Source organism: Amblyomma maculatum, chromosome 5 (assembly GCF_055883805.1).
Source record: "Amblyomma maculatum isolate TAMU_Amacu chromosome 5, ASM5588380v1, whole genome shotgun sequence".
In the NCBI taxonomy this organism is placed as follows: domain Eukaryota; kingdom Metazoa; phylum Arthropoda; class Arachnida; order Ixodida; family Ixodidae; genus Amblyomma; species Amblyomma maculatum.
The window spans coordinates 30202504-30230043 of record NC_139348.1 but is presented as its reverse complement, the minus strand read 5'-3'; the positions used below and the strand labels follow the sequence as shown (position 1 = coordinate 30230043).

The following is a 27540-nucleotide window of genomic DNA, read 5'->3' as shown; positions in this document are numbered from 1 at the left end:
ACTGCCGTTAGAGATATTTTAAAGCGCAGACACTTCTCGGTGAAGTTCAGAATCACGTTGCGAGCGAAAGCAGCCAGCTGGGACAGAAAGAAGCAAGATGCAAGGACCGCATCAAAAACAAACTCATCTGCGCATGCGTCATGCGATGACGCGTTCCCTCGCTCGAGCCTCTCGAGCGCTTGCTCAGTTTTCATCGAGGATTTCTAGTCGCCGCTTGTGTTATTGGAGAGGTATGGCTGGGGCTGAGAGAGCGTCGGCGTACCGGACGCGGGAATTTGTTGCCGGCGTCAACTGGAGGCCGACGCGTTTCGCTGATGATGTGCCGCCGTGGAGTGTGTGCTCGCTGTGCCGAGTGGTAGCCATGAGTTCGGTGTTACTGCCTTGTTCGCACATCCTCTGCGAGCCTTGTCGAGGGGGCAGCGTCCGAGATGGCGAATCCCTCTGTCCGTTGGACGGGGAAGCCTTCTGCGATGAGGAGTGCCAGCACGCCAAGCTGCCTGCCAGGAAGGCGGATGGGCTGAAGGTAAGCTGTCTTGTACTTGCTATTCAATCGCGAATGCAGGTTCTGTAGCAGCTGCGGCTTCAGTTTTCCGACGCGACACCCACTGGGTAGGAATAGCAACGTGCGCCTCACAGCTGTTCTGTCTAGCTGCCATCCCGTGGAGACGGCGCCGCCAGCTGCACGGAGGCACTTGCGGCAACCGTCTGTTGCACACATGTGGCTTTCACTAGCTGCGAGCAATCCGTTCCCTTAGGCGGAATTTTCTCATTTCCAGTGGCAACGCTAGTGTCACAAGCACCCGGTGCGGAAGCGCGGCCTGCCTTTTCTTGGTCAAGCATCTCGCGGAAGGCGCTGAGCCGAGAAATCCCGGCGCACCATTCGCAATAGCAGACGGATTGGATGGATGGATGGAATATATGAGCGTCCCCTTTGAAACGGGGTTGTAGCAGTTGCTATCATGCTCGTTTTTTTCCCTATATATATTAATTACTGCTTTAGATCGGTTAACTAATTCCATTTTTTGAATTTTTGTTTCTACAGTACTAACATTACGTTACCTACTTTTCTGCTTTTAAGCCACCCATCTTCCAATCGTTTTTTTGCTAGCTTCCATCGCAGGCTCATTCACCCGGCCACCGGTATCTCAAACCCTGGGCCTCAGGAAGAGTTACTGCGCCTGCATCGACTTCCGGATGAATAGCATCACATTCGAGTATAAGATGGTTAAGAGAACGTCTTGTTAGGCTAGTTGGTGTCTATTAATTATAAATTAAAGGCGCCAAAACAACACGCACACACACAAGAAATCAGTTGTGAGTGGCGCCCTGTCCCGTTCTTTTCTTGTGTGTGTGCGTGCTGTTTTGGCGCCTTTAATTTGAAATAGGATGGTTAATTGTTTCTATAGATTAACCACATACTGCGCATGTGTCATCTTCACAGTTCAATTTCTTTTTGTAGCTGCGTGTTCTAAGGCACCGTGATCTAGCTTCAAAAAGTAGGGCACTGCCTCTTCAGTTAGCAAAGAAAGCCTCCTTCGTGATCTGCCTTTTCCACTTTTGGTATAATTCCACACTCTGTTTCTTTTCTATCGAATTTATCCAATTTTTATTTTCTTTGTTTTTCACCTTTTGCTAAGCGCTCTTTATTTCTCCTCCTTGTGACTAGCATACTTACTAGTTAGTTTCCTAGTTCTTTTCCTCCATTGTGAGTCAACGCTTTTTAGGTATAGGTATTTAAATACTTTAGCTGCCTATCTGTTAGTGTCCAATTTCCTCAGGCGTTCCTCATATGATATTTTACTCTGAGCTTCCCCTACTTCTAAAGATGCCCAGCCCATATCTCCCTGTACCGCCTCATTTGTAGTTTTGCCGTGGGCACCCAGTGCTGATCGTACGACGGCTCTCGTGATTTATTTCTAATGTCGACTGTACCTGTGATTTTAGGCGCAAAACAGCATTTCCGAAAGTATAAGCCCGGGCACCATAATTCCTTTCCTAGTATCCTTCAACACTAGATACCTGTTGTATCCCTACAATGCTCTATGCTTCATCCCGGCATTTCTTCGCCCTTTTGGCCTAAGTGATTGTTCATGCTTTTCAATGCATGCCAATCCTTCGTTTACCCATACTCCAAGATATTTATATTCTGCCATTTCGGTTATTCCATGGTCTTGCATTTGAAGACTCTGATCAGTAGAGCCGTTGAAGATCATCAGACCGGACCTAACTGCGCTTAAGCTGCAGCCTAGAGCATACCCTTCGTCTCCGCAATGCTTAACTAGAGTTTGCAAGTCTTCCTGGCTATTTGCTAACAGCACAATATCGTCTGCGTACATTAAACAGGGGAGGCGCTGCTCTACCACCTTTACGCCTAATCTATATGACAGGTTAAAACCTAGGTTACGTTCTTGTATCCTCCGTTCCATATTTATCATATAAAGCATGAACAGCAGCGGTGATGGACAACCTTGTCTTAATATTTTGCATACCTTAACAGCTTCCGTTGTTGTTGCGGCTGTAGGAAGAAAGAAAAGAAAATACACGGGCTTGCTACTGGCTCTGTAGCTGAGCCACCTCCGCTGCCTCGTGCAGACAGAAGAGAAAATAGAGAAGAAAGAAAAGGAAGAGGGAAAGAGACGCGCGTAGCGCCCGCCGCAAGCGGCGGTTACCCACCTGTACCAGCCCCATCAGGGGAGATCCTTCCGTACTTATCCCTTCCCATGTAATTTCTACTCATCATCATCATTTATTGACCCTTAAGGACCCCTAGAAGGATATTACATAAGGGAGGGGGGGGGGGGGAGCGAGACCTCAGAACAAGATATGACATTTTAGGTCAAAGCAAACAAAATAGTTGAAAGAATCGTTGTGAGGCAGGCTTCAATGCAAAGGGGAAAAAAATACATGTGTATCAATCAAGCAGACAGGTACAGTGAATCATACAATGACAAAACGGAAAGGCATCAGTTACCACATTAGGATTGTAAGTGTAAAAGCAGCATCTGCCGGAATTTGAAAGCATCTCGTTCAATTGCAATACATTCGGGTAATGAATTCCTTCCTTCAATGACAATAGGCAGGAATGACTTGTTAAATGCGATTGAGGAGCCATGGAGTGTTAAAATGCTCATAGAGTTGAAAAGACGGCGCGATGTTCGGAGGGGAGGGATCAAAAGGGAGTCTCGAAGTGAGGGAAAACAATGGTACAGTTTATGAAACAACGATAAACGGGCAATTTTACGCCTTTGAGCAAGAGGCTCAATGTCGACAGATAATTGTATACTGGTAATGCTAGAGCGGGTGTCATAGCTGGAGGAAATAAGCGGGCTGCGCGGTTTCGGATGGCTTGCTATTAATTAAATAGGCCTGGGGTGGGGGGGGGGGGGGGGGGGGGGGAGGGGGGTTCCAAATTGTGGACGCAAATTCTAGTTTGCTACGGACGAAAGTTTTGTAGGCTAGGCTGCGAATGGAAGAAGGGAAAAAACTGAGACTACGTCTGATAAAGGCGAGTGTTTTCGATGCATCAGCAGCAAATCTTTGTGATTTGCTCGGACGAGGTAAGGTTGTTCGTGATATGGATTCCAAGATACCGGTATGATTCGACTTGGGTGAGGTTGGTTGAATTCAGAGAATACGCGTAGTTTATGTTACTTCGTTTGCGTGTTACCTGCATGAATTTGCACTTTGTTATGTTGTGCGTCATTAGCCACGTGGAACACCAGCTTTCAATTCTGTTTAGGTTGCTTTGGAGCAATTCTTAATCATTATTGGAAGATATGCGGTGGTACAGGACGCAGTCATTTGCGAAAAGACGAATTGTCGATGAAATGTCGGAAAGAAGATCATTTATGAAGATTAAAAATAAATATGGGTCGAGAGGTATTGCCGAGGAGCTGAGTCACCGGGATGACAATGGAAGCAAAGTTCCGTATAAAATGGCGAAAGTGTGAGCACAGGCCCAAAAGACTTCTTAATTGCTTGATGGTAGTAGGCTTCCGAAACTCAATCACAGCTCGAAGTTTGTTGGGATCAGGACGTATACCCTCCTTGGACACAACTTGGCCTAAAATAGTCAGCTCACAAGCAGCGAAACGACACTTTTTCAGGTTGAGCTGCAGGCCGGCGTTCGCAATACATGTCAAGACCTGTTTCAGGCAAGAGAGATGGGTCGCAAAGTCCGGTGAGAACACCACGATGTCGTCAAGGTAACAGAGGCACGTCTTTCACTTCAGGCCACGCAGTATAGTATCCATCATACGCTCGAATCTAGCAGGGCATTACAGAGACAGAAAAGCATGACGGTAAATTTAAAGAGGCCATCGGGGGTGACAAATGCGCTTTTAGGGCGATCTTCAGCAGCCATGGGCTAAAATATCGAGCGAAGAAAAGAGTTCAGCACCTTGTAACTAGTTCAATGCATCATCTATACGCGGAAGGGGGTAGACGTCTTTCCTCGTGATTTTGTTTAGGCGACGGTAGTCAACGCAGAAGCGTATAGAACCATCTTTCTTCCTCACCAGGACAACAGGAGCGGACCACGGACTGTTATGTTAGACGGCTCAATCACGCCATTATGAAGCATAGTATGAACTTGGGCTTAATAACTCGGCGCTCGGTTGCAGGCACTCGATAGGGGCGCTGGCGCAGAGACCAACAGAGACCAACAGAAAGGCAACAGTTTATCTGCGGCTTAAAGAAGGCTGATGAGAGTCGAGAGAGAAAGAGAGAGAGAAAAAAACACCTTTATTGCACGTAGGAATCGGGGCGCGCAGGCCCCTGGGTCCCCGCACGACCCCACTGAGATTCAAGTATTTATGTCCCTGAGGAGCATTACACTGGCAGCCCGGCCGGTGGCGATGGTCTGCACGGCCGGGTCCTCTGAACGCAGCAGGGTCTCCCAGTCCTCCCAGGTCTTACAGTTGTTCTAGGCCCCGCTGGGGAGGGTCCGCCGGGCAGAGGGAGAGGATGTGGATTGAAGAGGCAAAGGGTTCTGGGCAAAGGGTACAAGCAGGAGTGTGGAAGGAGGGATGGTAATGGGAAAGGGTAAAGGGTACGTGAAGGAAGAGTGTGTGTTTGCAGTCTGCGCCATAGTGTTACGTGTTTATTGTCTAGGGAGGGGCGGGGTGGGGGGGGGGGGGTAGAGCTGGCGTGAGGCTCTGTAGGCCTGCGTCAGCCCGCTGAACGAGTGCATGCGCGCCTTCGTAAATCCCGGATTAGAGGCCACCTGAGCTCGGTTTAAATAAAGAACCTCGATCTAAACGGTTGGCAGCCTCGTTTCCGGGATTCCCGGAGTGCGCAGGCACCCATATCAGCTCCACATGGCGGGGCGGGGGTGCATCGGGCGAGCACAGTATGCTAAAAGCAGGGACATGAACTCGGCCATGTGCAAAATTTAGAATTGCTGCTTTTCAATCAGTTAAAATGTACTAGGCTTCCGTGCGGGTTATGGCTAATGCAATGGCAGCTTCCTCTGCAGCTTCTGGGGGGGGGGGGGTTCTGGGGGGAGAGGCAATGTGATGAGAGGGGATGAGGAGGAATCCACCACGGCTGCGGTCGCTTCATCACCCGTGCATGCAGCGTCCACCCATACGGCGTCCGACTCACCGCCATAATATCGGTGGAGCGCCTTTGCACGGACTCTGCGGCGTTAATCATGGTAGGATGGATGAATATTTTTCGGGAGTGGCTTGATAAGTAGTCCTTGGTGGATATGTCGAGGGATAGAGAGAAGGGTTGGGTCGTTAGCCGGTATCCTGATTCCAAGGGAGTCTAGGATATACCATGCAGTGGATGTTTGCGTGAGTCTGATGTATTGAGCCTGTCGGTGGGCCTCCACGAGCTCCCCAATCGTGGTGTGCAGACCCAGGCCTAGCAATCTTGTCTGTGGGTGTGTTGAGGGGAAGGCGAAGTGCGACCTTGTATGCCTTGCGGATCAAGGCATCCAAAGCGTTTTTGTCATGTTTGGACAGTTTTAGGTATGGAGTATAGTGTAAAGCACACGACTGAGGACGAAGGCATGGATGAGGCGACAAAGGTCGCGCTCCTTCATGCCCTTATGGTGGCCCGAACCTCTGCGGACGAGGTGCGATATCGCACCTGCAACCTGCCTGAGTTTCTTTAGGGCGGTGGTGTTTTTACCATTGCTCTGGATATGTAGGCCCAATATGCGGAGGGTTTCAACCTCCGGTACTGGGAGCTCCCATTCAGTTCAATAGTAATAGGGGAGGGGGGGAATGGCGGATGGGACGGATGAGCACCAGTTCGGACTTATCTGGGGAGCAAAACAGTCCGATGCTCCTTGTGTAATTTTCGGTCTGGATGGCTGCTTCCTGTAAGGTGTCTTCTATATCGCCATCACTGCCATGAGTGGTCCACAGCGTTATGTAGTTGGCATAGAGGGTGTGTTTCAGATGCGCGGGATGTCTGACAGTTTTCGGGCGAGGGAGATTAGGGGGACGTTAATTAAAAAATGGGAGAGGACGGACCCTTGCGGGGTGCCGACACTTTGAAGCGTGTAGGATGAGGAAGAAAGAGGGCCGAATTGTACCTCAGCCGTGCGGTCAGTGAGGAATGCTCGAATATAAGTGTACGTTCGTGCACCTACATTCAATGTGGATAGGGCAGTCATGATCGCCTGATGTTTGATGCGATCAAAAGCTTTGGAAAGATACAAAGCTAAGACTGCCTTGGTGTCACAAGGAAGTAGTGGGTCAAAAATGTCGTGGATGAGTTGCAGCATGGCGTCCTGGGCGGACGGATGGAGTCGGAATCCCATCATGCTGTGCGTATATAGATCGTTGTCTGCCATATATGCTGTAAGGCTCGCTAGCACAACATGTTCAAAAAGCCTTCCGAGGCAAGAGGTTAGCGAAATAGGGCGAAGGCATTTGAGCGTAAGGGGTTTGTTAGGTTTGGGTATAAATATAATCTTCGCATGACGCCAGGACTGCGGGAGGACACCCTCCACCTAGCACTGGTTAAAGTATGCCGTAAGTTTGGTGATCGACTGGTCTTCCAGATTACGAAGCATGACGTTTGTGATTTGGTCCAGACCAGGTGCGGAGTTTGTTCGGAGACTAAGACGGGCTGCTCTAACTTCCGTCTCCGTGAACTCTGTGTCCAGTGTCGAATTTGGCTGTCCTGTGTACGGGGTAGAAGTGTGGCGGCTCCCGGAGAGGTGTATGTGCTTTGAAGTGTGTCTAGGAGGGCGTCGGGATCTTCAATATGATTGTGTATGAGGCGTGTCACGTGATGTTGTGTGGACGTGGTGCGTGTAGTGTTTATGAGATGTCAGAAAAGTAGCCATGCGTGTTTGGTGGACAGTTTTCCGGCGATGCTATCACATACTTGTCCCCAATTGGATCTGCACAGGTGCTCAGAATATTGTTCTATTTGTGTCTGAAGTGCAGCCAGCCGCTTTTTAAGTCGTCGGTTGTGTTTATTGTTTTCCCAGCGTCCCACGATGCCATGATAAGCCTCCCAGAGGTGGGCTAGGCGTGAGTCAAGGGTAGGGGTTTCGGTTGTAGTTTCTATGTGTCGCGTGTTGTGGTGAACGTCATCCATAAGTGATTGCACCCAAGCGTCGATGTCTTTGATTGGAGCGTCTGAATGAGCGGTTCGCGAAGCGCGAAAGGCGTCCCAGTTAATGAGTTTGTGTGCTGTGTACGTGTAACGGGGAGGTTTGTCCGGGACAGTGATCTGTATAATGTAGTGATCACTGCCTAGTGTATGTTGTGTTCTGTTCCAAGTAACACTGCGTAGATAGCGGCTCAGTGTCAGATCTGGGCTAGTGTCCATGCTGACACTGTTGCCAATCCTCATGGGAGTATGGAATGTGTTGCGCAAGTCAGTTGGAGGTTTTGCAGGAGCAGCCAGAGCCTGCGACCTCGATGTGTGGTTTTTGTGTATCCCCAGTCAGTATGCTGACTGATCTGGTGCTTCTCTGCTAGCTGATGCAGCTCTCGAAGAAGTGTTTCTAACCAGGCCATCGACTTGGATGGTGGGTGGTATATGTTTGCTATGAAGATTGATGGGAGAGTATGTGTGTGATGTATAAGTTCTGTGATCACGCATGGCGTCTCCGACGTAATGTAATGAGTTTTCTAAAGGAGAGTCGAATGAAGAACAGAACTGAAGAAGCAGTGCGAGGAGTTGAGAGCGTTGAGGCCCAGGAAGACTGGCATCGATGGAGCGGAGAAAATTTCGGCAGAAGTCTGGTCGAGCGCAAGAACAGGTGGTATGAGTGCAGCCAAGTCGGCGGGCTGCGAAGAGGGAGTTTCGTCAGCGGTGATAATAGAATCCATGAGCTGGATGGGGCCCAGGCATTCACCGCGACGCAGGGATACGGGAAATGAGAACGGATTAGAAATACAGAGCGCGGTGAGGCCAGCTGATATAGAAAGTACGGTATAAGGCAGGGGGAGACTTGCGGTTTAGGAACATTGGCGATGGTGTGAAAAGGACACTGCGAGAAAAAGCACGAGTGGAGGCATAGCCTCCTTTAATGGCGGAGGGCGCAAGAACGAAAGAGCACGCAGGGAGGTCAATATCTTCGGCAACGACGACTTTGGGAAAAAGAACGTCCGGCGACGGTTGGTCAAGCGCAAAAATCTCCAGTTCGGCACGAGCACAGTTTATCACCGCATTATGACGCGACAGAAAATGCCAGCCCAAGATAAGATCATGCAAAACGACGAACTCGATTGCGTAAACAACCTCCTGAATGACGACTCGTGCTGTGCGCACCGCTATAGGCTGGGCATTTACATACATACAATACAATAAAATAATTGCTATTAAGAAAGATCTTTGTCGTTTGTCTTCTTTGGCTTCATTTTTTCTGTTTCATATCCGGGGCCACTCTGGTATTTATGGAAATGAATTAGCAGATTTGGCTGCTGGAAGTGCCGGCCAGTACGGCCAGGTACATGCGTCTACTCTGTCGCGACGCTGCGTACGTTCACGTTTACATCATTCATCACTTGTTTTATGGTGCATTTATTGGCGAGAAAATAATGGAGGCACAGAATTATTCAATTGGATCCCAGATACTCTCGGTATTCCTATCATTTGTCCACCACGAAAACCTCTCATAAGTTTAATTACTGGGCATGGTAGATTCCCTTTTTATTTAAAAAAATATGGCCTATCATCGTCTTCTCTTTGTTCATGCGGGCTATTATGTGGAGACGTCCATCACTATTTCCAAGATTGCTCCATTACAGCTCCTTTTATTTCTCGTTTAAAGACACTGTGTTCATCGGAAATTACACCGCGTAATTACCCCTCTCTTCTCAGAAATCCCACTGCTTGTGCAGTTCTGATCCAAATGGTGCATCAAATAAGCAACACTATTCCCAATTATACACGCTGATTTTCTACCTCTCCCCCTCACCCACTCCCCCCCCCCCTTTTTTTTTTTGTTCTGAGGTTTTTTGAACATTCTTCGCTATCTTAGGAATACTCTGTTCATGTTAATAGTTTTGTTTGTAATTTGCATTACACCCTCAATTTTGTTCTTCCATTTATAATTTGAATAATTAGGAACTCTTTTGTTGGAAAATGCGGTTTATGTATATACGTTTGGTGTTTGTTCTAAGGTTGTTTGTCTTCTGTTATTTTTATCTGTATCCATCCTTCGGTTCCTAGCAGAATGTGTTCTGCAACTTCTCTGTTTGCTTCGTCTGGCAAGCTGTCTGGACATTATCCACGACGTGGCTGGCATGTTTGCTGCAGCCTATTTTCTGCTTCTGTTGTTCACCAGCACCAGCGGAGACCCGTTGATCCTGTGCTTGAGCCCGACTGTGAGAGGGGCGAGGGTCTCGCCGGAGGGTCCTGAAGACCCTTTACCACGCTGCTCAGGGGAGGGCTCCGTGCTCCTTTGTTGAGCATGAGTGCTTTAGGCATGCCCGCTATGCTCGCCTTTAGGTGCAACACTATGGCGTGGAGCTTTCAGCCACTTATGCCGAACGGCTATGCTCTTATGAGGCACTGTGTTCACTTGCCTGAGCAATACATGAACACGTTGTGGAGGTCTGAGTCACTCGCGCCTGACGGATTTGCCTTATTGCGGCAGAGTCATACCGACACCACGCACCTTTCTTCAGCAAGGCTTGAGCCCAAGAGATCGACAAAGGCTCTTACAGCGCATCTGCTGTCTTCCTCTTTCTTATGCAGCACTGGACTATTTTCTGATATCAGCTGTATTGCATAATATTTTTCTTCTGTCTTTTTCTTTTCTGTTTTCTCTTCCTTTTAAATCTGTCATTTGGTATTTACTAATGTAATTACTATTACTTTTCTTTTCTCTGTTCACCTCTTTGTGGCCAATTTTTATGTATACATTTATCCGCTTTTTCCATTTTCATATTTCTTTAATTATTTTCCATAGACCGGTATATTATATTTTCAGATTTCAGAATTCAGTTTTTTCTTTTTTTGTGTGTACGTAATGTACAGCTTTCTCCCAACCGATTCGGACAGAATTTTATTCTATAATTTCATAGTAATGGACGTCTTCTCAAGCTGTCAAGGATTTATGCGTGATGTTTTATTTTTCTTTGTGCCTCCATTAGTTTCGTATTCGCGACGTTTTTCAATACTATTTTTTCTCATTTCATTGCAGACTTTGGTAACCGCTTTATATACATTTTGTTACGGACGACAAGGAAGAAGAAGCGGGCAGTGGCGCGGGCAGGAGCGCTCGCGCTAGGCCCGCGAACATTCCTTAGACGCCATCTACCATCGTCATCGGTCATTTTTTGTCTCCTGTCTTCATCGGCTTGCCGCTTCGTAACAATATATTTATTTTTTCTAGGCTGAAGTGTGTTTCGCATATTCACTTTAAAGTTATATTTTTTGCGAATTGGCTAATCCTTAATGCACAATTTTTATATTTCTGTTCTCCTTTTGCAGTTTCTGGTTACCCACGGACATTTTCTTCTCTGCTTCCTTCTTTCCTGGACTTCTTTATCTTTTTGTGCTTTTCTTTTGCTTTTTCTTTCTTTCTTTATCCTTTTTTCATTTCATATATATATATATATATATATATCTATTGTAGCTAGGCAGTTGGGATCTTTGTTTCATTTTGTATCTTTAATGTAAATTTTTTTACATTTTTATGTCCATGTTTTTTTTCATCTAAATTATTTTTTTTTATTTTGGGCGTTTAGCTCCTTTTCTTTTATCTTAAATTGGATTAAGCCTGGCAAAGCTTTGCTGGTCCGGGCTCCCTCTCTCTTTCTTTTACATTTTTTTTCGTCATATTCTGAGAGGAATAATAAAAGGTAAAAGGTAAAGGGACATATCGAGCCTTTCGACGAGTCTACGAGCGACTGGCCGTCGTACGAGGAACGATTGACGTCGTTTCTTCTGGTCAACCGTATCCCCGAGGATGACAAGGTACATGCTTGAGTCTCGTAGGCCCAAAGACATACAGTCTCCTCAAGTCGTTGACCGCACGTGATTTGCCGTCAGCTAAAAGTTTTGACGTGTTAAAGAAGCTTCTAGGTGACCACTTGTCACCAAAGCCGTCGGTAATTAGCGAACGCGCAAAGTTTCACAGAAGAGCGCAACTCGAGACTGAGTCCATTTCACAATTTGTAGCTCAGTTGCGCAAGTTGGCGCAGACATGCGAATTTGAGGCGGCCCTAGATCAGTCTCTGCGGGACCGTTTCGTCTGCGGTTTGCGCAGAGAAGACATACAGCGTGTGTTATTCACGGAGGATAACAAGCTAACTTTCCACAAAGCTGTGGAACGAGCGCTTGCCATGGAAGCGGCTAAAAAGAGCGTGGCAGAAGCGCACGCCTCTGAAATGAGCGTACCGGACGTTCACAAGGTCGAAACGGTTGGGGAAAGTGGTTTGACGCAGCGGAATTGCTATCGCTGCGGGTCTGCGAAGCATGCAAGCCGTTCATGCCCGCATATCGCAGACACCTGTTTCAAATGTGATAAGAAAGGACACATTCAAAGAGTGTGCCAAGCTAGTAAGCAGCGAAAGCCAAAGGGAGAGCGGCGAAGCTCGGTGAAGGTGCTAATTCCCGGTCAAGCGTCTGTTAACGTGAAGGAAATTGTTTCGCCTGGCCTGGAACCGATAAAAGTTTTGATTAACGTGCAAGGTGTACCTTTGGAAATGGAGCTGGATACTGGGGCTACTGTGTCCGTCATGTCTTTGCATCAGTTTCGTCAGATGTTTCCCTCGACTAATGTCAAGGCAACGACGCTCAAGCTAAAGACGTTCTAGGGAGCCATCGTTGAGCCTGTCGGAGTTGCTCACTTTGCCGTGCAGTATGGAGAAGCTGCCTCTTTACATCACGAGAGAAAAGGGACTCCCTCTGCTTGGTCGACAATGGTTGCAAGCCATCCGACTCGACTGGAGCCGTATTTTTGAGCTCAACGCCATTTCAAGGTCAGATGTCTCTGCGTGTTTAAGTCAAAGCGGCAGATTGCGCACGCTTCTAGACAGGCACCAGAGTTTGTTTAAGGACGAACTGGGGACGATTGCAGGAGAAAGAGCGGAATTGGCACTAAAGGAAGATAGTGTGCCGAAATTTCTAAAGGCAAGAAGTGTGCCCTTTGCATTGCAACCTGCAGTCGAAGCAGAGCTTAAGAAGTTGGAAGGCATGGGAGTAATTTCACCAGTCGCGACGAGTGACTATGCCACACCGGTGGTACCAGTAGTAACGAAAGACGGTAGCATAAGGCTATGCGGAGATTACAAGTCTACCCTAAATCCTTGTCTTGAAACTGACCGGTACCCACTCCCGAGAGTCGACGAGTTGTTTGCAGCGCTCGCAGGGGGCCAAGAGTTTTCTAAGATTGACCTCAACCGAGCGTATCAGCAGGTAGTAATGTCGGAGTCTTCAAGAAAATACTTGACTCTTATTACCCATAAAGGGTTTTTTGTCTTTAACGGGCTGCCGTTCGGAGCTTCATCGGCACCTTCCGTTTTTCAAAGAATTATGGACACAATGTTGAAAGACTTGAAAGGTGTCAGCTGCTATTTGGATGATGTTCTCATCACAGGCAGGACGCCGGATGAGCATTTTGCCAATCTCGAAGCGGTCCTAAAGCGGTTGATGGAGCGCGGGGTTCGAATAAAAAAAAAAGAAGTGTTCGTTCTTTCAAAAAGAACTGCGGTATTTGGGTCATGTTATCAGTGCAGCAGGAGTCAGCACAACGCCAGAGAAGATAGAAGCGCTAGTAAAAGCTTCTGCGCCCACTTGCAGGCAGCAGCTGCAGTCGTTTCTGGAATTGCTACGGAAAGTTTGTTCCACGATTGTCCACTCTTGCTAGCCCTCTTCACAAACTGCTGCGTTGCGGCGAGCCATGGCGTTGGGATGAATCGTGTCAAGTGGCTTACGAGGAAATCAAGAACGCGTTGACGTCATCCTCTCTGCTGGCGCATTACGACCCAGATAAATCTTTGCAAGTGGCATGTGACGCTTCCCAGTACGGCGTGGGGGCAGTACTTTCTCATGTTGCAGAAAATGGAAGCTCCCGCCCTGTCGCTTATGCGGCGCGCATTAACTGACGCCGAGAAAAAGTACAGTCAGCTAGAAAAGGAAGCGCTTGCCATTATTTTTTCCATCAAAAAATTTCATTTCTACATCTATGGAAGATATTTCACGTTGATTACGGACCACAAGCCGTTACAAACGATACGGGGGCAAAAGGCAGGCATTCCTCCGATTGCGGCAGCACGTTTACAGCGATGAGCTTTCACTTTGTCTGCTTACAAATACTCGCTTGTGTACAAAAAGTCCAGTGACAACGCAGAAGCAGATTTTTTTTCAAGGTTCCCTCTTAACAGCCAGGAGGACGGCACGTCCGAAGGCGAGGAATTGTTCTATGCGTTGCGCCTGGAGTCGATGCCTGTATCTGCCAAAGAGATATGGCGCGAGCTACATCACGTGATCCGTTGCTTTGCAAAGTGCTCCAGTATACAAGTATAGGCTGGCCACTGCACTTACGCGATGCGAGCCTAAAGCAATTTTTTTGACAGACAGTTGCAGCTCAGTGTGCATCAAGGGTGCCTCATGTATGGAATGAGGGTTGTGATCCAGTCTTCCCTACGAGAGTCAGTGCTCGAAGAACTGCACCAAGGTCATCCCGGTATCGTGCGGAGCAAGTAATTGGCTCGCAGTTACGTATGGTGGCCGTCAATTGATGCAGACTTGGAAACAAAGGTACGAAGTTGTCAAGCGTGCCAGGAACAACGGAATGATCCATGTAAGGCACCTCTGCATCCTTGGGCATGGCCGACCGCGCCGTGGAGGCGTATTCATCTGGACTTCGCGGGGCCTTTCAGAGGAACAATGTTTCTAGTGGTAGTAGATGCCCACTCAAAGTGGCTAGAAGTGTTTGTCATGCGGAGCACAACGTCCGAACGTACTGTTGCTTGCTTACGTGAACTTTTCTGCAGATTCGGAATACCGGAGACGGTAGTGTCTGAATGTGGACAATGGACCACAACTGGTTTCCGATGAGTTCAAGGCATTCATGCGGGACATCGGAGCCAGGCATGGCCTGAGCGCCCCTTACCACCCAAGCACGAATGGTCTGGCAGAACGTTTCGTGCAAACGTTGAAGTCTGCACTACGCAAGGCATCTCCTGGTGAGTCTGTCAAAAAAGCACTTCACAACTTTTTGCTGGCGTACCGAAATACGCACCATGCTACGACGGGAGAGGCTCCAGCTAACCTATTGATAGGTAGAAGATTGCGTACTAGGCTGGACTCAATCAAGCCTACAGTGGACGGAAAGGTGATGCACAAGCAGTTCACCCAGATGCAGCAGCGTAAAAGCAAGAGGGACTGTTTTGGCATTAATGAAAGTGTTTTAGTTCGGAATTACAGAGGCTCGCCGAAGTGGGTTCGTGGGACTATATTAGAGAAGACAGGACCAGTCTCCTACAAAGTCATGGTGGCCACACCCCGAGGAAAGTTCATCTGGCGTCGGCACCTCAACCAGCTGCTGGATAATTCAAGCCCTACGGTGACAAAGTCTACCGACGCAGACTGCATGGAGAGGTTCCTGGTCTTCCCTTCAAGCACGACGGGTGATCAGCCAGCTTCGGATGAGCCGGGGCCCGAACAGTCTCCCGGGGTCCTTCCGGGTCCCGCTCATACATCTGAGACGTCAGCTCCCGGGAGGCGCTACCCATTACGACGACGTCCACCCGAGCGATACGAAGACGAAGCTCGCTTTTAACTATTGTATAAGGATAAAATTGCACCCTTTAAATAAAAGGGGAGGAGCGTTGTGTAATCGCGGCTATAGCGATAGCGCGATAGCGGTGGCGCGATTATCGCGAGAGTTGGCTATAAGATAAGCCACGTCGTTCGGGCACCGGGCCGCATTCCACTACAAGCTGTGATGGAATAAACTACGGTTACCAACCCGCCGGGCCTTCGTCTTCTGTTCCCCGACGAAACACGACATACATACATACATACATACATACATACATACATACATACATACATACATACATACATACATACATACATACATACATACATACATACATACATACATACATACATACATACATACATACATACACACATACATGCATACATACATGCATACATACATACATACACACATACATGCATACATACATGCATACATACATACATACATACATACATGCATGCATACATGCATACATACATGCATACATACATGCATACATACATGCATACATACATACATACATACATACATGCATACATACATGCATACATACATGCATACATACATGCATACATACATGCATACATGCATACATACATGCATGCATACATACATACATGCATCCATACATACATGCATACAGACATGCATACAGGCATGCATACAGACATGCATACAGACATGCATACATGCATACATGCATACATGCATACATGCATACATGCATACATGCATACATGCATACATGCATACATTCATACATGCATACATTCATACATGCATACATTCATACATGCATACATTCATACATACGTACATACATACGTACATACATGCATACATACACGCATACATACATACATACATACATACATACATACATACATACATACATACATACATACATACATACATACATACATACATACATACATACATACATACATACATACATACATACATACTCAGCAGGAGCAGAGTGGGACAAAAAGAGAAGAAAAAAAGATACACAGAAAACAAAACACTATATGATGGGCATAGGAAATACAAACTGGTTAAACAGAAAAAAAAACACTTTAGAACATCTCTAAAACACAACAAAAAATACATCACGATCACATCACACATAATGATAATATTACAATGAACTAAAAACTAAAGGAGAGTAATGGGTGCGTGTATTCACAAAAAGGAGAATGAAAAAGCAGAAAATGTTTTGTAAATGTTTGAGAACGAGGTTTTGAGTATGTCAGTGTCTTCTCTTTCAAGAATATTCAATAACCTTGGAAGAATATGTCGAAGCATTCGTTCGCTATATTGTGCGGCATTTTGGAACTTTCCACCTTTCTGGGATTCGGGTGTTATAGACTATTATTCGGTCATAAGTCTGCCATTACTAAAAGAGCTGAACTGTGTGGTTCGTTACTTATACGGCACTGTCGGCATAATTTGTACTCATACATATTAGTTACTCTCATCAGATTAAGCGATGCAAAAATGTGCGATGTCGGCGCTGCGTATTCAACGTTTTCAATAATCCGTAATATTTTTTTCTGTAGTCTCTGAAGCTTCCGTAGGTTTGTTTTGGTGAGACAGCGAGAATCCTGGGATTGGCGTCGTCACTTTGCGCAATGAACGGCAAAGACTTGCAGCCATGGCAGAAACAGCAGCGCCGGTGTCGACCAGAGCTAGTGCGACAACGCCCTCCACAGAAACTTAAGAGGATTTTCGGGAGATACGTGAGGCCTTTGACAGTTCGCTCGTTGCGCAGTTCTCGCCTCAAGAACTGCGGCATTTAGTTTTCCTCTTGCGCAAGATTGGAACGCCGTCGCAGAGGACATGGAGAACGGCGACGCGGCGAGGAGAAAAGGTGGCACGGTCATCCGCGACGAAACTTGCAGATGGATCGCCAACCGCGTACTGATTTCGCGGCTGCTGCCAGGAAGCTGACATTCGGCGCGGTAGGAAATCATCGTGAGTGCGATTTCGGCAGTACCGGGAAATATGGCCAGCAAAACCGCAGGAATAACGGATTGGACGGTTATCACTAGTTCGCCATGGATTGCGGCGCTGCGGACGAGGTGGAATAAAAGGCTGCGGCACTTGACGAAATTCCTGTACAGGCGCTGGAGGCGTAGCATAGACCAAAGGTAGCTAGGTGGCAGTAGTCGGGAAGCGACGGCGGCGTACGTGAGCGATGCGACAGGAGCGGGTGTCATGGTGAAGCGATAGGAACGTCGGTGTATGCGAGGGGCTCAACAGCTGGGGCGGGCTGCGGTATGGGCGCTGGCGGAGCGACAGACGGAAGGGCCTCCGCCACGCGGTCGGCGATGACCTGCCGAAGAGGCGCCACATTTTGGAATAGCTCGCAGTTCGTGGGCAGCAGTGATATGTGGCGAGCCACCTCCTACCGGATGAAATCTTTGAACTGCTGCAGCAGCGTGGAGCTCCCAAATGCAGAGGAGAGACCAGAAAGTGATTCGACAGGCGCGGGATGTGGTCGAGTGATGAGGCGCTGTTTGCGCAGCTCATCGTAGCTCTGGCAAAGGTTGACGACTTGTGCAACAGTTGTCAAATCGCGGGATGTTAACATTTGAAATGCGTCATGTTCGATGCCCTTCAGGATCTGTTTTATCTTGTCTTTCTCGGACATCTGCGCGTTGACGCGACTGCACAGATGGACCACATCTTCAATGTAACTTGTAAATGTTTCGCCAAGGCGCTGTTGTCGCTCTTGCAGGCTTTGTTCGGCGCGGAGCTTTCGTACAGCAGGACGACCAAAGACGGTTGTAAGATTGGCCTTGAATGAGTCCAAAGTCGTGATATCGGCTTCGTGGTTACGATACCACAAGTTGGCAACGCCGGTCAAATAAAATATGACGTTTGTTAATTTCGTGGCGTCGTCCCACTTATTGTAGGAACTCACTCGCTCGTACGACTCAAGCCAGTCATCACAGTCTGTGTCGTCGGTCCCGCTGAAGAGCGCAAGGATATCAGGCCGTACCTTCACCAAATGTAGAAGTACGTCGAGGACGGCGGGGAAACGAGGCGATCAAGACCAACACAATCTGCGCGATGGCAATTACGCAACTGCTTCTTCTTCGTCAGCGTCCAGCGAAGGGGTCCATCTTCTTCACAATATCTACTTAGGACAGGTAGTAACCGCAGATCCGGACCATGAAAGGGAAATATCAAGGAGAATAAGATTGGGATGGAGCGCATTTGGCAAAGCCTCGCAGATTATTACCCCAGTCACACGGCAAGTTTAGTGACACTTTCACGAAGTGCACTTACATAGGAAGAGTGACACTTTCGGTGCTCGCTGCCACACGGCAAAATCAAGTGTCATTTTGAAATGACGGCAGTGCCGATGCGGATGCTGCAGCCCTATGTGGAAATTAATTAGTTTTCACAAAAATACCTTGAAATTCAATTTTATTGCAAGCACAATTACCTTAAGCTAATATTCAGTTTATTTGTGCATTTCAGTACATGGTTTTCACACACACACACAAAAAAAGCATCGCGATGTCGCTCGCGCTTTTCGCTAACATGCATGGTTACTGCTGTTTACAAGCAAAACCGACCTCGTTTATTATATATAGTTGCGCTACTAACTGCGGTTATCGTGAACGTAGCTTTGCGACTTTGATTTGCATCGTTAACCGGTAGCGCCTACGTAAGGAACGGACACCGGTGTTCGAGCACGAAAAGTGCACGAGTTGTATGATTCAGAGTAGCGTGCATTTATCACACGAAATCATGTTCGACGGCGCTTCTATGTCCAGCGACGCAGCACCACGCATGACAGCATCGTCACGTCTTCACAGCGTTTCCTTGGCGTGCAATTGTACACAGCGTCGAAAAATGTCCAGTTTCCGCAGCATCACGAAAGTAGGCGAGAAGTTCGCAGCGTTCACAGCACCGGATGCTACGAGCTTTCCGCTGTAATGCCGCCCGTGAGCGCCCGCGAACGGCAGAGCGCGCGGGGCAAGTAGCGCTTGGCCGTGCGCTCCTCCGTGGTCGTCGCTAGGCCTATAGTTTGTTTGGCATCGAAGTATCAGTGGGCGGCGCTTTCGTATGGCCAGCTTAATAGGATATATGGCTCACTTGTGGCACTGCCTTGAGAGAAATGAGAATAATGAGAGAAATGTGCAATTGAAATCGACGACTCCTTAGGAGCGTAGCTAGCGTGTACGTGTACTACAAGGGTGAGCTGCGCCGCGCAGCCGGGAACGATGGCTATGAAGTAGTGAGCAGAAATCTGCTTGTATCGCAGCAATTACTCCTGCTGGCGACTCGGTACGGGTCAACGATCCCCAAGAAGGAATAATTTCTAATATTGATTGACTCCAGGGAGTATTATTTACGGAAAAAACGAATTCTCGCACACTTTTCTGACGCCGGTGACAGCGGGGTCGGATGCGCCGTAAAGGTGCTGGCTTGGAGCTGGCGGCTTGTGGGAGCAAAAGCGGTGCTGTCTTCGGCCGGCGCTTGAGCGAAATGCTGCAATGTCAAGTGACGACGTTCTAGAGATTGGGTTACAAATAACTCCAACTTCTTTTATGCAGCTTGAGATACCGCATACCATCGAGGTGCAGCAGCAGACGAACGCCTTCGCCTTAGCGCAAGCACTTAGAGCGAGGGTAGCTATTCAAGTGTACGCATTGTTTTTAGTTGGTGACAGCTTAAATCCCTTGCCTATTAATAGAAACGCTCATAAATTTACGATAAACATTTCAAAACATTGTAATTCTCAAAAAATGTATGAGTAATATGAAGTGCCCTGTTGTCGAGACTACACACTCGCCTGCCGGACAAAGTGTAGTGAGTTCCCCAAACTCACTTTGCGCTGAGTGTGTTCGGCAGCGAGTGTCATTAAAGTTCATCGTGTGACACGATGCGAATGACACTAAAGGAGAGTGCACTCGTTGAAAGTGACACTAAACTTGCTCGTCTGACCGGGGTATATGACTAGCAGCTTACCGGTATCGCTCAAAGAAAAGTATACAACAGTTGCATCTTACCTGTACTTACCTATGGGGCTGAAACGTGGAGGCTAACCAAGAGAGTTCTACTTAAGTTGAGGACAACCCAGAGGGCCATGGAACGAAAAATGGTAGTGAAATAAGTCAAGTTAGCGACATTCTGGTGGAAATCAAGAAGAAATGGGCATGAGCAGGACATTATGCGGAGCAGATAATGATGGTCCTTAATAGGGTAACAAATTGGATTTCAAGGGAAGGAAAGCGTAGCAGGGGGCGGCAGAAAGTTAGGTGGGCGGATGAGGTTAAGAAGTTCGCAGGGGTCAAGTGGATGCAGCGAGCCCAGGACAGGGTTAATTGGAGGAATATGGGAGAGGCATTTGCCCTGCAGTGGGTATAGTCAGGCTGATAGATGACCAGTTTTCGTGTTCAGTCACTTTGGTGCTGGCGTATTCCCCATTCCTGATTAATTAAAAACTGGCTACATAAAAGCAGTGAAGCGGTAACCTGTACGGTGTAAATTAGGGCAGCGTAATATATTCCAAGAGAAAGCATTCTATGTAAGGCACGGCGCAACGAGCAAAGGACACGTGAGTAGACAGGGAAAGCGCTGCCCCTTAATTTGTCTTTTGCGCTCTGCCTTGTTTAGAATGTCGCACCAACTAGCTCAACTCTTCATTCCAAGAGAAGGCGTGGCAGTATACGCAGAGTCCGATGATGCTGTAAGCATATGTGACTATGTGTCCGCATAGTGTGCAAACAACTGCTTTTCTTGCATTTGCCGCGCCGCGTTTTCTCGTTTCGCTAACCTACTGGACTTTCTTTTCAGGCGCACTGCTGGAACCACGTCCACGGCTGCGACTTCGTGGGGATCCTGCCTGCCGTGCTGCGTCACTTTGAAGCAGAATGCTGCTTCCACGCCGTTCCCTGTCCACGGTGCGGCAAGGAGGTCCTTAGCAATTGCCTGCCGAAACATTGCTTAGGCGAATGCCGCGATAGTCCACCTTCATTGGCATCGCAGCGGGAACAGCAGCGAGGGGGCGCTTACTGTTTTATGGACGAAGTGAGCGAAATAAAGGCGATCTTGAGGGAACAGGAACAGCTGCCTGCTCTTCAGACTCAACTCAACGAGCTGAAGGAACGCACCGGGGGGCAGGAAGAGAGATTGCAGGACATTAGCACCGCGCTGTCTGGTATGTTGAACCTGGAGGCACAGAACGCGGAGCTCACGAGTGTTCTCGGCAAGTTCGCGGCAGCTGTCGACAAGCTGCCGGAGCTTTTTGGGACGGCAGAAAGAGGGGCTTCTGGCGAAGTAAATAAAAGCGGAACGTCAGTGGCCTGGCAGCGGGAATTGATGCACATCCTCCGTAAGTTGGACTTCAAGGTCAGCGGCATGCTGGGTTGCCTGGAAGACTTACGCCAATGCGCAGTTGTGCGCATGGCTCATCCCACTGACTTGGTGCGTGTTCCTTTAGCGAGGATGGAGCAACTGGCTGAAAGCCGCACTGACTCGCGCCCGTTGGACAACAAGGGCTTTCGTTATCGTTTGACTGTAATTAACGCCGAGGCTTTGACGGAGAATTGGGGGTTCGAAAGCAGTGGTAGCAGTTCTTTTACTGTTGTTACGGCGTGGCACGGCCTGCACACGTATTTCACAGTGCGGGTCGATGTTTCCAGAGAGAAAGCTGAACGCTTAGAAGTGACTTGCACCTGGGACCGCACGTGCGAGACGCATTGTTCTTTGCCAAAAGTCGTCGCAGTAAAGATGGGATCGTCTGAATCTCACGAATTATATGTCTTAAAGGAGAAGCAGGCTGGATCGCCTTCAGATGCTTGCGGACACCGGCAGGTGTTTTATGTCGACATCGATTGGACGCCATGGTGGAATTACTGCACTAGCGATGGTAACCTGCTGTTTGAGATCGAAGTAGAGCGTCCTGGTACTTAACCTGGTTTATCACGCCGCATCCGTCGTTCTACCCTTCCTGAAAACATTTGGTAATGATACGTAAAAAGTAACTTTCCAGTAGCTTTGCAAAAATCACGAAGCAAAACTTTCTTTTAGAAAATGATTCCGATGCCTTCAATTACGCGCGCCAGTTAATCTAATTTCTTCTTTCATTGTTTTTGTTTGAAATCTACCCAGATTCTAAAAGGTTGCGCCTAAATTCCTACCCTCTTGGGCCGACCTGGGATTCATTTAGGAAGGGAGGTCTTTGCCGACACTTGCAAGCAAAGGGCATGGGCGCTTGCTTTAACAGCGCTTCCGCGCGTACCCAGCAAGCAGTGACGTGAACGACGCACCGCGCTGCGAAGAATAGTGGAAAACTGTGCCGCAAGTTGATGCTGTTAATTTTATTTAAAGTGATGTGTGTTTCGATCCTCGAAGTATTTGGCTACTTCAAGCCAGACTCCAAGTGTCTCGCCTGAATCTTAACCCTGCGTAGCATTGTATAATGGAATCAGTCCAGGCAGACTCCATTGTTGCCTACCTGCTGCATTTATTGTTTCTGAAGGCTTAAATAAAGGCCACTTGACATCAGTGAAGCTGCAAATAATGCTCCCCTTTCGTTTTCATGCTCGCCTTCCATACTGTGTAAACTGCGATGTGACAAAAAAGATGAAGGGGAAGGGGCCGTAAGAGTAGTCGATAGCATCTGTACAATTTTCAGTGTTTGCAGTGTTGTCAACTCAAATATAAAAATACCTCTACAGGATGCCCGAACACCTGCTAAAAAACCTCTAATTACGCATTCATGTCAAGAAGCTAAATTGCACGCATTTAACTTTGTTGTTTTCTCGGCAAACTATATAACTCATATAATAGGTGCGTTAGTACTTTTTTTTTCTGTTTCGACTATAAACATCGGATTACAAATATCTTCGCTCTCTGGAATATCGCGCCTGCTGTCTGTGGGTTAGGGTCAAAATTTTGAAAGACTTTTTTTTTTACTCCGCCCCGCCACGCTGGTGCTGCAGTGGTTAAGACTCCCGACTACTGTGCCGGAATACCCGGGTCCGAACGCGACCGCCGGCGGATGCGTTTCGATAGAAACGGAGAGGAGCCCATCCTTACGGCACCTCTTTCCACTTTCACTCCCACCGTCCTTCCTTCCCTTACATCACGGGTCAGGCGTCCGCGGAGAAAGTACAGCAAATAGTGCACGTTTCCCCTTTCCTGTGAGGCAATTCACCTTCACTCCCAAAAAGTGGCTCCTGTTTTCCAATGGACTTCGGAGCACTCCGAGGGAGAATGTCCGCTCGAAACACCGGTTCAAGGCACTGCTGACGTGCGTGTCATTTCAATCTTTTGGATTAAATTTGCGAGGTATGAGCAGCGTTTATTCTACTTTAGGAGTCCGGCTTTAATAATTGCAACGATGGGATTTGTCGTCACCACTCTTCATTTTAGCACTTTTGCATTAGGTTCCCTGTTTGCATTTGATAATGTTTAGTAGGTCGAACATGCATCCAATCTCAAGAGCAGCATCGGCAGGAAATACGTAGACTCGGGTAGCCTTGAATGAGTTATTTGTGTTGGAAACGTCCATATGTTCATTAGCTTCATATCAAAATGCAGCTGTGCTTCCATGCCTTCGGATGACAAGAATGGACAGTCGAATGGCAGCGAATGTTTCTCATGGCCCTAATAATAATAACGGTATCCATGCATGCCCTTACCAAAATCAATACGCGCAGAATATACAGCGAGACATCCGAATTTATTTTGGATCGAGAGCATTCGGCTACCAGTGGAGTACTTCGCCGTGGAACAGCTCTGGAATGTGCGGATTTCTTCGCGAAGAGGAGGAGCACGTGCGAGGGTCGTGACACTTCGCTGTCGGTTGCGGCCGCCGTTGCCGCGTGCGAATGCCACGTGTTTGCTATGCGCATACCTGCACATGCGTAACTGCGTGTGTACATTCTTGAAAAAGCCCGCGTGACCGCATTGCATGTAAATGTGAAAACATGACCAAATGTACACCATTAGGTGCCGCGGAATGTCAAGGAGTCATTTTTGTCCATGAAAATGGTACTTCCGACGGTAAAGCAGGTTGCCGCGGCTGTCAAAATGTGAAGCTGGACGCCGCAAGGCGCGCGATGGTGTAACCGCCGAGAGGTCGAAGGGGGTCAAGAGCCCTGATCCAAGAATCCTTACGCTGCTCAGAATGCGTGCCCCTGATGGCGGGAGACGGTGCAGGAGTCTCGATTTCGCAGAGGCTGGCTATATCTGTTAGTAGCGGGGAGCGGGACAAGGCATCGGTGTCAGCCCTAACACCCACAGTGCCAAGTGGCCGGAAGAATCCTTTAATGAAGAAAGCCAACAGAGGGTATGATGGTCCGTAACGACCTCGAAAGGACGGCCATACACGTAGGGTGAAACTTGCCGACGGCCCACACAATAGCGAGGCATTCGTGTTCTGTTACAGTGCTTCCGCTTGGCTTAGGTAAGTATGCGGCTGGCATAAGCAACGACATATTCGTCGAATCCAGCTTTGCGCAGTTAAGCACTGCTCCGACACCAGTGCATACGTGTGGGCTTCAGTCGGAGCCGCCGGGTCGAAATGGCATAAAATGGGAGGGGTCGTGAGGAGACGACGCAGTGTGCTGTAGGCTTTGTCGCAGGCAGGTGATCAAGCCGAGAAAGCGCTATCGCTCCCCAGCAGCCGACTCAAAAGGGCAGCAATGGATGCGAAATTGCGAATAAATCGCCTAAAATAAAAGCAAACCCCAAGAAAACTTCGTAGTTCCTTAGTGGAGAACGGTTTGGGAAACGCATTCACGGCACGAAGTTTGGCGGGATCAGGGCGCACAACATCTTCCGGAACAACGTGACCTAAAATTGTGAGTTCACGGGCAGCAAAAGTGAATTTAAGTTCTGCTGCAGACCGGCGTTCGTGAGGCATGCCAAAACATGCTTCAGGCGGCATAGGTGCGTCCCAAAATAAGGCGAAAAAATTCGCATAACTGTGTCCATCGTTTGCTGGAATGTTGTCTGAGTGTTACATAGGCCACAAGGCATGACGGTGAACTAATAAAGGCCGTCAGAGGTACAAATACGGTTTTGGCCCGTTCTTCACGTGCCATCGGGACCTGCTAATAACCAGAGCGCAAGTCGAATGACGAAAAGAGCGCCGCACCTTGGATGCAGTCCAGAGCGCAATCAATGCGGGCAGAGGGTAGGCGTCTTTTTTCATGATCTTGTTAATACGGCTATAATCAACGCAATAACTCGCGGAGCCATCCTTCACGAGTACTACCAGCGACGCCCATGGTTTCTTCGAGGGCTTAATAACTCCTCTTTGAAGCATTGTGTCCACCTGTTCTTCAATAAATTGGAGCCTTCTCAGGTGCCTCATTGAACCTAATAAATCAAAAGGCGTACACAGCAGGAACTTGAAAAGGGCACTTAATGACTTCAAAGGCACGGACGAACAGCTCGCCGACAAACTAAAAGAGAAATACTTATGTATGACCGTAGACGAAGATGAGGAATTTAGAACATACACTGAAAAACCCAAAATTAGATGCAGAATTCACCATCGCGGAAATTAAAAGCGCATTAATGAGTATGAGGCGAGGAACGACACTGGGAGACGATCAGATAACGGTCGGCCTTCTGGCCAACCTTAATGATCAAACTCTACAAGATTTTCTGACCTACATTAATGATTTCTGGGACTCGGGAGTGCTACCAAATGAATGAAAAATATCCATTGAGACGTTTATTCCCACGTCCGGCAAAAAAATAAACACAGACAATTTAAGACCGATCTCTCTCCCATTCTGCGCCGGTAAGCTCATGGAGACGGTAGTGAGGCAAAGGCTGTCCGATTATTTCAAACAGCACGAGCTGCTGCCGCCCCCTATGTTCGACTTCCCACCACATTTATAAGCGCAGGATGTACTGCTCCAAATTAATAGGGAAGTCATTGATCCTTCTTTCGGAAGTTCAGGAGACAGGGCTATTTTGGCCCTAGATCTGAAGAGGGCCTTTGACAACGTTAAACACAGTAGAATTCTGAAAAATTTTAACGCCACCAATTGCGACGAGAAAACATTCACCTACATAAAAAACTTTTTAGAAAATCGGAAATCTTATACCAGATTGGGCAATGAAAAAATTGGACCCATCGATATAGGAACCTGAGGAGCGCCTCAAGGAGCTGTTCTTTCTCCGCTGCCCTTTAACGCTGCCCTCATAGGCCTCCCAGAGAGGCTCAACGCTGTGGATGGCGTACGCCACGCCATCTATGCGGACGACATTGCCATCTGGTCGTCCCGGGGCAACCTAGGACAGATGGAGGAGGCCCTCCAAGAGGCCGCCTCGGTAGTAGAAAACTACCTCGGGAATGTGGTCTAGAGTGCGCTCCGAATAAATCAGAACTTTTGCATCCCCCCCCCCCCCATTGCAAAGCATAAAGACCCAGAACAATACATACACATTTACGTAACCGGCATTCCGATACCAGAGGTGAACACATTTTGGGTAATGGGATTACAAATTGACAACCGAGGTAATAATACCACAGCCTTGAAAAAAATGAAAGTCCACCTGCGAACAAATTAGTAGGATGATTGGCAGGATATCCGGCAAGCATGGTGGATTTCTTAAGAATTCATTCATTCAAAAACCTTTATTCATGAGTATGACCTGAGGCCTAGAGGGGAAGGGGGTGGGTTAGGTGAGGTTGAGGGCGCCAGACTCCGATATTTAGTCTAGCATGGCACTAAGATTGCGCTTGGCGTTGGTATTGGGGGCGGTCCAGTCTTCGTAACTTTGAATGTGGCGAGCAGATGTGTAGCGTGCGCGGATTTCTTGAGAAAGAAACCGTTCGCCTGGTTCAGGCGTTCGTCGTTAGTCGTGTGGTGTAGGTGGCGCCCTACCTCAAGCTGAGGAAGAGCGACCGTGGCACGCACGACGCGATGATTCGGGCGGCTGTAAAAAAAGGCTCTAGGACTCCCGGCCAAGGCACCTAAGGAGCGCCTGCTCCAACTTGGGATCCATAATACAATAGGGGAGCTGATTGAGGTCCACAGAACAAGCCAAATTGCTAAGCTGTCGGTGACCAGCACCGGCAGGCAAGTCCTCCGAGACCTCAATCTAGGGCTTCTCCTCACCACAGAAAACAGAGTAGACATCCCGGATGGGTGGAAAAATACTTTGACGGTTAAGCTGCTCCCCAGAAACATGAATTGGGACTATAATCAGCATGGTATAGCCTGAAGCCAGGGCAAATTTATACAAAATAACTGCACCATTGCTGTTGTGCACGAAGGAAGGCAGGTGAACGGGCTCTCAGTAAAAACTAACGACGATGTTGGAGGAAGTGGCGATTGCACTGGCCGTCACTC

The 27540-nt window shown here is 48.1% G+C and overlaps 1 protein-coding gene across 1 annotated transcript; it reads left to right on the top strand.

The window, feature by feature from the left end:
• Positions 1–22744, top strand: LOC146187941 (uncharacterized). Its single transcript, XM_084603569.1, has 2 exons — positions 1–523; positions 21014–22744. Exons 1-2 carry the CDS (start codon positions 98–100, stop codon positions 22130–22132), a joined length of 1545 nt encoding a protein of 514 aa, XP_084459695.1. The 5' UTR covers positions 1–97; the 3' UTR covers positions 22133–22744.
• Positions 22745–27540: the final 4796 nt, after the last annotated feature.

Excerpts from the sequence above, each read along its gene's own strand:
- LOC146187941 (XM_084603569.1), top strand. The coding sequence starts at position 98 with ATGCAAGGACCGCATCAAAAACAAACTCATCTGCGCATGCGTCATGCG. Across the intron at positions 524-21,013 it reads GGAAGGCGGATGGGCTGAAG|GCGCACTGCTGGAACCACGT; the intron begins GTAAGCTGTCTT and ends CTTTCTTTTCAG.